A 10,685-nucleotide genomic window follows, 5' to 3' on the forward strand; every position below is an offset into this window, starting at 1 on the left:
ATTGTGCGGTTGCTTTTCGTAGCGTGGTGATTGCCAGTCATTTGACTGCTTTGCAGTCATTCGCTGCTCCAAACGGTAAAGGCAACTTGATCGAAACGAAAATGTCAAAAAGTTTTAGAAGCCGTTCGTTCTGCAGCGTGCAGTCGGCGTTTGACTGAGCAAAATGCCAGTTGTGTTATGCATAGCATTCGTATTCCACCTCTAAACGGACGGTGTGAACTTGAATGCGCGTTGGTGTGACTGCGGTAGAAAAAAAGGATCGGTCGAAGCCCTGCTTCTGAGAGCCAGTGAGATATGTCACAGGTAAGGAAAGAGCTTCGAAGTGCTTTACTGATTTTTCCTTGAATCTCTTTTCCCCAATATATGAATGTTTAACATATAATAAATTTGTTTATTCAACCCGAACTGAAATGAGATAAATTTTATCTATCAAATAGGAGCAAATGAACACCAAAAATTCATCCAAATCCAACCTAATTGCAACCTGGACTGAATGAATAAATTTGCTGTTATAGAAACATATCTTCTTCCTCACCTTATATATGCTCTCATTGAGTAAAACAACTTATGAATCTGTCAAATTTGAAATGGTTCGCATTCTGAACTGATTTTAACCATTCGAGGAGAAACAACCATCGAACTGTCAATTTTTAACTAAAAAGCTAAAAATTTAGCGAAATGGTTCACAGCCTAAGTAAAAATCCAAAATTTGGTACGGATCGAACATTTCCTCGATTAATGGGAGCACCTCCATTTTAAAGGAAAATACCCGATTTTATCAAAACCTCTTATTTTCTTTTGCTTATATCTCCGGAAATATTAAGTTTAGAAAGACACTATTTTCACATTTTCAAAGGAAATCATCTAAGGAATTCGAAAAAGATATTATTTTGAGCACCAGTGCTGCTAAACATTTTGAAACTCAATTTGAAAACTAAATTTACTTTTTTCTCTCAATGAAGACAATTTTATCCCAAAAATTTTAACTTCATCGTGATCCGCAGATTTTTTTACACAAGAATCACTCATTGCCCCGAGGTATTCTTTGCCGATCCCGAGATACAGCGTTTTAAAGCAAGCGATTCCCTATTTTTAATGTAAAACTAAGAGTAAAATAACTTTTTTTGAAACAGTAATTCTCTACGCAATGTAAAAATACTTTAGCATCTCGGAAATGCATTTATACAGTATATAAAAAGGTTTTTCTTAACAGTGTTGCCAACTTTTCAGTTTCCCGTATGATGTATGTAATGATGATTACATTAATTAAGAATATTAGTCTCCTAGCAACAATAAACGCAACAAACAAGGAAGGTAAGAGCTCATTAGTGAGATGAAATACAGTTTACAAGGCAATGATCAAACAACTAACGAATATTTTACACCTTTTTGAAGTAACGTTTCCTCATCTAGTGCTATAAATCAAACGAAGAACTGAAAAGCTCGCAACACTGTTAAGAATAACTTTGCTATATCTATACCTATAAAGAAGGATTTCTGTCTGTCTGTCTGTCTGTCTGTCTGTCTGTCTGTCTGTCTGTCTGTCCGTATGTTCCTTATAGAATCCAAAACTACTGAACCAATCGGCATGAAAATATGCATGTAGAGGTTTTTTGGGGCCAGGAAAGGTTTAGTGATGGTTAGAAACCCCTCCCCCCACTAAGAGGGGGGGCTCCCATACAAATGAAACACAAATTTCTGCATAACTCGACAACTAATCAAGCAAATAGAACAAAATTTGGCATGTGGGTGTTTTCGGTGACAAGAATTTATTCTATGGTAAATTGAGACCCCTCCCCTCTTTATAACGGGAATTATAACTCCTCTCCTCTTTAAAAGGGGGGGCTTCCATACAAATTTCCTCATAACTCGAGAACTAATCAAGCAAATGGAACCAAATTTGGCATGTGAAGGTTTTCGAGGGCAAGAATATTTTCTATAGTAAATTAGGACCCCTCCCCACTTTAAGAGGGGGGGCTCCTGTACCAAAGAAACACAATTTTCCTCATAACTCGAAAAGTAATTAAGCAAATGGAACCAAATTTGGCATGTGAGTGTTTTTGGAGACAAAATTTTTTTCTATGATGAACTGGGACCTCTCCCCGTTTTAGGAGGGGGGGATCCTATACATATGAAATACAAATTTCCTCATAACTGAAGAACTAATCAAGCAAATGGAACAAAATTTGGCATGTGAAAGTTTTCTAGGGCAAGAATATTTTCTATGGTAAATAAGGACCCCTCCCCACTTTAAGAGGGGGGGGGGGGCTCCTATACAAACGAAATACAAATTTCCTCATAACTCGAGAACTAATCAAGCAAATGGAACAAAATTTGGCAACTGGGTGTTTTTGGAGACAAAATTTTTTTCTATGATGAATTGGGACCCCTCCCTACTTTAGGAAGGGTGGCTCCTATACAAATGAAATGCAAATTTCCTCATAACTCGAGAATTAATCAAGCAAATGGAACCAAATTTGGCATGTGAAAGTTTTCTAGGGCATGAATATTTTCAATGGTGAATTAGAACCCCTTCCCACTTTAAGAGGGGGGGCTCCTACACAAACGAAATACAAATTTCCTCATAACTCGAGAACTAATCAAGCAAATGGAACCAAATTTGACACGTGGGTGTTTTTGGAGACAAAAATTTTTTCTATGATGAACTGGGACCCCTCCTCACTTTAGGAGGGGGGGGCTCCTATACAAATGAAATACAAATTTCCTCATAACTCGAGAGCTAATCAAGCAAATGAAACCAAATTTGGCATGTGAAAGTTTTCGAGGGCAAGAATATTTTCTATGGTGAATTAGGACCCCTCCCAACTTTAAGAGGGGGGGCTCCTATACAAACGAAATACAAATTTCCTCATAACTCGAGAACTAATCAAGCAAATGGAACCAAATTTGGCACGTGGGTGTTTTTGGAGACAAAAATTTTTTCTATGATGAATTGGGACCCCTACCCACTTTAGGAAGGGGGGCTCCTATACAAATGAAATGCAAATTTCCTCATAACTCGAGAACTAATCAAGCAAATGGAACCAAATTTGACATGTAAGTGGTTTTGGACGCAAGATTTTTTTCTATGGTGAATTGAGACCCCTCTCTTCTTTAGAAAGCGAGTTATGGCCCATCTCCCCTTTAAGAGGGTGGGCTTCCATACAAATGAAATGCAAATTTCCTCTTATCTCGAGAACTAAACAATCAAATGGAACCAAATTTGGCATGTGGGAGTTTTAGATGGCAGAAATTTTTTCTATGGTGAATTACGACCCCTTCCCCTTTTAAGAGGGGAGCTCCCATACAAATGAAATTCAAATTTCCTTATAACTTGAGAACTAATCAAGCAAATGCAACCAAATTGGGCATGCGGGAGATTTTGGAGTCTTGAATTTATTTTACGATAGTTAGAGACCTCTCACCCCTGTGGTAGGGGGATATGGACTCTCATACAAATAAAACAGAAATTTTTGCGAAACTCAAAAACTAATCGAACTCGAGAAATTCGAGATTCTTCCATAAAACATTAGTCAATACAAGACCACAAAAACTATCTATAGTAACACTAGATCATTCAGGACGAGACGGTCGCGAGTGTTGCCGGTGACCCGCCGTCGGAAGCGCCGCCCACTGGAGGGCTTGCAAAACTCGAGATTGTGACAAAGATCATCCGAGATTCATGATTTATGTACAACACAGGTTAATTTGTGGCAATACGAAGTTTGTCGGGTCAGCTAGTATCGTATAAATGCTTTTCCGATATGGCAAAGTAGTTTTACATTGCGTAGAGAATCACTGCTTTAGAAAAAGTTATTTTGCTTATTGTTTTACATAAAAAATGGGGTATCGCTTGCTTTAAAACGCTGTATCTCGGGATTGGCTAAGAATACCTCATGGCGATAAATGATTCTTATGTAGAAAAATCTGCAAAACACGATGAAGTTGGGATTTTTGAGATCAAATTGTCTTCATTGAGAGAAAAATGAAAATTTAGTTTTCAAATTGAGTTTAAAAATATTTGGCGGCACTGGTGCTTAAAAGCAATATTTTTTTCGAATTTCTTGGGTAATTTCCTTTAAAAATGTGAAAATAGTATCTTTCTAAACCCAATACTTCCGGAGATACAAGCAAAAGAAAATAAGAGGTGTTGCCAAAAAATGGTATTTTCCTAAAAAATGTAGGTGATCCCATTAATCGAGGGAATGTCCGATCGGCACCAAATTTTTGATTTTTGCTTTCTGATCGAAATCGAACAATCTGGTTCGGACACTTCGCGTGAAATGACCCATATCTCATGGAGCAAACAATGTATAGAGCAAACATTTTCAAACAAACAAACCGAGAGAGAGAGAGCACCAGTGAAAAACGTGTCAAAATGGAAATTTATACTTAGGAAAGGCGAAAAATTGGACAGGAAAAGGAACAGAGAAAGAGGAGGCAGCGGACAGTAAATTAAATAAAAACTGGCTTAAAAAAAGAACAACGAGAGGAAAAGCGTGACAGAATAGGACTATTATTTTGGAACATAAAAACAGACAAAATAGTGGATAACAAGAAAATGAGGGGTCTTTGCCTTCTCTCTTTTGAGAGAAAAAGAAAGAACAGTAAACAGGAGAAACCAAAAGAGAAAAGTAGCGAGAGAGTAAAAGAAATTCAAATGTAATTTCAATTCTAACCTCAAGCAGTCAAGCCCAATTCAAACTCTGTTTTTGTCCAATTCATACTCTGTTTTTGCAAGTCAAAACATTCTTCTGAAACGTCGGGTGGCCCACCTTTTGTTTATGTTTGGGCACGTCTGTGGTACCTCTTGAACCACAGAGGCTCGGTAAAATGGAATCTCTTTAAGGTGAAATGGTACTGAATCCAAACATGACCGGAAAAATGGCGCCCAGATGAGGCAATATCCTCACATTGGCGCCATCTAGCAGTACCTTTCACCTTAATACTTAATACTATTTAACGTGCGACACTTGTTCAGGTTCCGGACTGGCGAAAGAAATTTATCAAAAGATCCTTCAGAAATGATTGCTACCATTTCGTCCGATAAAAGCGAAACTTTTGCTTGCATTATTGCAACGTCGGACGACAAATTCTTTCTGGAAAGCGGCAGCGCTCAACACCGTTGACAAATAATAAAAATAACAACGTTCCTAGCTCACTCCCTTGTGGCACGCCCGAGAAGTTTGTGAAGCATTGTGATTCATGACCACGTATTTTTACGGATGAAATGCGGCCACTAATGAATGATTTTAGCCATTCAATTATGCTGGGCGAGATCCCAAGCCGCTCAATTTTCGTGTGTGTGAATTAGTGCTAGCGAAGAAACAGGTGTTCCAGAGCACTGACAACTGTATACGAATATTGTTATGTTTATAACACCAACTTCTTTTTCGGGCCACAGTAAATCCTACCCCGGTTAAGAGAGTGTTCATGAGGTGCTCGCACCAGCTGAGTTTACGTGTACTTGTATTAGTTCCAGCTTTTTGTAAAGCATTTATGGAGCCAGCTGCGATTCTTGCGACGAAAACATGACGCCCTGTCAGGGTTACAGACGAAATAAGACGCTTATAATATTAGAAGATTAAACGGTTGGGAAGATTGCCTGTGAATCGCAAGCAACGAGAAAGAGTTCAAGCGAAAGTGGAATTTGGCTGCCAAAGAGGCCGTTTTAATATTAGGAACTAGCTGATTGCCCGGCTTTACTCGAGGCCCCTTTGTCTCTCAGTCACTTGTACATCCGTTATTGTAACGAAAATTCTCTTAACACAAGAAACAAAACCCTTTTTCTTCATTTGAATGTGTCTAATCCCTTTGTCAGTTCGCCTCCTGCTTTCCCCAGCCACTTTTAGATGTGTCTTCTTCTCGGTAATCCCTATAAATCGACACAAAGCCGTTTTAGAACCTCCCCCGTGTTTATGGCCACCCTATTCCCCTTTTTAGGGGGATCCAGCCACTTGTACGTAACCATTTGAATCTTCGTGTCCCCCTTGTAAGAGACCGTCTCCATCTTTTGTCAACCTCCCTGTGTTAATTCTTTTATGCCAAACAAACATGTGTTTAACAAACGACGTTTGATGAAAAACAGTTCAGAAGTTCCGGAGCTGTGGCGGAATGTACATTCATACTCACGTTGCTCGTCTTCCTACTTCTCGGTTTCCCAGCCAGCTCCCGCTTCTGTCACGTAGCTAATTATGTATCGGTTTGCTCTATGAACATGCCTATAACGGAAACGAAACAAAGGTTTTTTTCATATTTTCCTCCTCGGTGCCACCTCCATCTTTTCTCACAGTCATTTCACTAACAGCAATCGGTCTCAATGCAAGAGGCACACAACCCTTTTTACTTGTTTGGACCACCCCTCCTGGCTAGGGATCACCTTCCAATCGTCAAATTCCTGATTGTTTTGTGTCAAGAAGCATGTGTGCCAACTCGGATAAAGAACCGTCCAGGCGTTTCGGAGTTATTGCGGAACATACCAACTAACGCTTACTTTTATGAATAATAGATTAATTTGTGAAATGTACGGACGAAGGTGGCATTGCTCTTGCATTACTTTAGTTGAATTTTAGGGGAACAAAATATAAAATTGCGTTTGCGGGTTCATTTTATGCCCAATTTTCCAGTGCTATAAATTAACTTACTTTTCAAATTTGACATTATTCTCGTTTATTCTAGTCGGTATTTATTACTGCTCGGGGTTCAATAAACACTCAGTATGAACCTGATTGTCAGATCGTAATCAGGCTATAAATTATGATGGCACCCAACGCAACGGCGGCGGCACCTCTGTCTGCGAGAAGATTATCGTTTCCATTTTCATGAAAGCAATCAACCACCAACCCGACCGGATCCGGTGGCTAATCCACTCCCTGGTTGAGTGACACTTTAGCAGTACCCTAGCAAAACGGGGCGAGTTTAATCGAGAAAAGACTCTCGGCTTTTATTTGGAGGCAATTGCCTTTAAATAACTGTCCAGTCGAGAAATATTGGGTTATTGTCCGATGGAGGTTGACGTGTAGTGGCAAGAGTTGGTCTCGAGTTGTTGTAGAGGTGAAGAGATGGTGCAACTACATGGCTGCTCCAGATTAAAAAAACGTTCGAATAGCATTTTTTATGTTTTGCAACTTACAGAAGCTTTTGATTAGTTAACCATAAAATTGGTAAGAACATTTGTTCTTTTAAGCACTTCCCAGCTGCATGTTCGAAAGTGTTATTCATAAACCGTAATTTTGCCACATTTCACTGTTCCAACTTACAACCCTAACATCAATGTGATGTCGATCATGAAAGACACCCATTGTTAAGTAGACAGTTCACCGAAAAGTTCGGCATTTGATGAAAAATTGGAGTAGCCGGGCAGGAAAGCTTGGTAGAAGTTAACGTTTATATATATTTTTTTCTATATGGGGTTGGTCAGTTGAATTAAGCAGCATCACAGTGATTTCAGTGCCGGAAAAGTTTCTCATTGTCGATTTCGGTGCAAGCTTTTCGAGCAGCATCAACAGAACCTTCAGAAGAATAGATAGCAGTGGGCGAAATAGGAGTAATTTATTGAAAATTAATGTTTTCAAGTGAAGTTCCCAACTTTCACTTGACTGCACAAAACGTCTATGATGGACCGAACATTTCAAAATTAAAAGCGGTTTTTTGTCAACCTTTTGGAGTATAACTCAGATATTTACACAAAATGGATAACAATTTGTACCCCACACTTTCAATTAAGAGATTTTTTGAAAACATGATTTCAATTTCAGCCCTATCTGTACTGCAAAGTTCCATAATTTAACGATGCTAATTAAAATGCAAGATTCATTGCACCGTACAAGCTATTCAGTCATGTATACAGTTTGGACTTTGCACGACTATGCTAAGTTTGTGATAAAATCAGAACAGAAAGCTTATCCATTACTGCTAAAATTGTGTACGTACCTACCCTGATTACAACTTTCATTATTATTCTTTTTTTTCATTTTCTCGGATACCTCAAAGCTACAGCATAAATCAACCATCAGCCGAAAGCTAGAGCAACAGCTTTCCAACTCCTCGACATCGAAATGAGACAGAAATCCCCAGAAGCAATTCCTTTAACGGAAATGAGACATCACCAGCACCACCACCATCGGGGTGAAGTATAGAAAGAATGCGGAATGATGAGAATTATGAGACATTTACATTCTTCTCTCTGCTGAACAATCCTGTTGTATCCTTGTTCCAAATTTTCCCAGCGGGCAGGTAAATTTCGGTTTATTTCATCTCATCTCCCGTCGTACCTATACCGATAGTGGTTGAGAGGAGAAATAAAGTGTTTATTTTTTATTCACAAAAGAAGGGGGGGTGTCATCAGCCGGAGAAAGGTTAACCCCTCTGCATGTACCGGAAAGGTAATGGAATTCCGATCCGCTACAATGTTCCAGTATGAGGTATGATGAATTAATCCGTTTGTCAGGTTCAAATCGAATGGGGATAGCAATTGATACAAATTTCTGGTTGAATGATCTTCCGTTCGTATGCATGTTAACCATTTTGTCTCCTATGTATAATCATATTGTCTCAAAGCGTCTTTGGACTGCACTTACACAGATGTTAGGTTAGTTTATGTACTGAACCAAGTCAGTGAACGGCAACGTGATAATACGTTTTATTTTCAACTAAGACTGCCTGGTTGAGATAGGTTATTCAATAACAAAGTATGGTATCATGACGGCATATGATACCGTTAGTGAGATATCTTTTTATCATACCATTTTTTCTCGGTAGCTTGCCATTCAACTCAACTATTGACGGGGCGTTCTTCCAGACAACTGACTGAATGCATATTGTACTGCTCTACTCATCATACAAACAGCCTTGCGTCCTTATCTTCTTCCGAATGAATAGGTAATTTAAGAGCTCAGAACAGAAGCGATAATTCTGAACTGCATGTTTCGGCCCAATATACCAACTATCAAGAGGAGAACGACGTCAATAATAGTCTACTGAAAAACGCAAAATAAAAAAAATGAACATAATCATTCCCTGCTCTACTTGCATTTTGCTGTCCAATGAACTTTTTCGTTGAGCCTCGATAGGTCTTTTGAAAAGCAAGTGGCTTGTATTTTTTTGGCAAAGGATTCGGCATCATGCTGATGCTAATGAAGCAGTTGCTAGCTTTACTATAAAGATCCAGGATTTTACTACATGTTCCTCAAACTCGTCCGTTACGAATGCACAGCATGGGGCCAGTAAAATTTCAGGCTAAGAGCTTAAGAATAGCTTGATCAGAAATGCACGCAATCATTACCAGACCGGATCAAGTTGGTCAGCCGGGAATTGAAAACCACGTAAAGGGTGTACCTCAAGTATGTTGTGCAACACCGAGCGAGCAGCCTCTAAAGTAATCCGATGAATTTCTGGCCATTTATTAATATTAAACGCGTTTACTATGTTTTAAATGACGAAACAGTTTCATACTACTAAATGTGCTTGGTTTGCCAAATATTATGCGAGTGTTTTTAGCATGGTAGTTTGGTGAGTAAAATATTCGGGTACTAACCGAAAGAACGTGGGTGCGAGCCGCACCTGCCATTGCAGCGACTACAACTCTATTGACGACCATTGAGTTTCGTCGGTGCTGTACCCGCGTCCCGGCACAGCGGAAAGCGTTAGATAGCCGTGTTCCCTTGCTCCAAAACCCTGAGCTGTCCATTTAGTAAGCCAACCGCCAATCTGACTACATCGTCTTATCTGATGGCCGTTGGTCGTTTCATGCCTCGAAGAGGACCACCACTATGGTGGAGTTTGGGAGCGGTCAGTCTGTTCGGTGAAGCAGGCGATGGACGCACTTAACGAGGGGAAGCGGTTAATAAGCGAAATTCTGCACAAGTCGATGACGATTCAATGCCATTAGTCTACGTTCCGCAGAAGATAGTAGAAGCAGAAGCACTTTGTGTGAACCACTTTTTGAGCGAGATTTCGCCAAACAAAGCGCGAATGGTCTCGCCTCCTCCGCATTCAGTAAAGTTGCCACAAAGGTTAGATTTAGGAATATGTCCCTTCCTTAAACCAGTCTTCGTAGTCGAGTGGTGAAAACTTAGGGCTTAGAGCTGTTGCGCCGTAAGCAGTGGCTGAGATAGTCGAGGAAGATTATGGTAAAGCTATACCGGAAGCGGCCTTCGGACCAGGGGAGCACTGCACTGAGTGCAACTGATAGAGAATCGAATGCAGGGTGCGTTCCCAAGCAGACGTTGATAGATCAGCGTTTACGCTGCGTGCAACGTAAATAAAACGTCATGACAAAAGTGAAAGTGATGATCTAAAGAAAATAAACGTAAGAAAAGTTAAAATTTAAACGGATATTTTGTAATTAAATGCGCTAAAAAGTTAGTTAAAAAGTAAACGATAAATTGTGCCTGGCTAAGGTGAATTGGCTTGAAACTAACCTACAGGGGCATGTGTCCCTCTACTCTAGAAAATTTAATATGGAATAAAAAACTCCTCAAGGTATAACCCTGAAGTCCAATCTCAGGTCCCATTTTAGCCCATTTTCAAGTAAGATTTCTAGTCCAAATTCAAGTCCAAATGTCCCACCAGAATTCCAAATTTAAGTTTAATTCCTAATTCAATGTGAAGTAAAACCAAGTAAAGCAAATTGTCCCAAATGATATGATATGAGTCCAATTTCAACACCGATTTCAAGTAAATTT

General features: G+C 39.5%; 1 protein-coding gene across 1 annotated transcript in view; it reads right to left on the reverse strand.

Moving 5' to 3' along the window:
* Window positions 1-9,688, reverse strand: part of LOC128736854 (uncharacterized) — an 83,433-nt gene extending 73,745 nt beyond the window's left edge. Inside the window, exon 1 of the mRNA XM_053831352.1 lies at window positions 9,536-9,688. Within this exon, the coding sequence (XP_053687327.1) occupies window positions 9,536-9,688 (153 nt within the window). The remainder of the gene's footprint in view (window positions 1-9,535) is intronic.
* Between the last annotated feature and the right edge of the window lie 997 nt (window positions 9,689-10,685).

Source organism: Sabethes cyaneus, chromosome 2 (genome assembly GCF_943734655.1).
Source record: "Sabethes cyaneus chromosome 2, idSabCyanKW18_F2, whole genome shotgun sequence".
In the NCBI taxonomy this organism is placed as follows: domain Eukaryota; kingdom Metazoa; phylum Arthropoda; class Insecta; order Diptera; family Culicidae; genus Sabethes; species Sabethes cyaneus.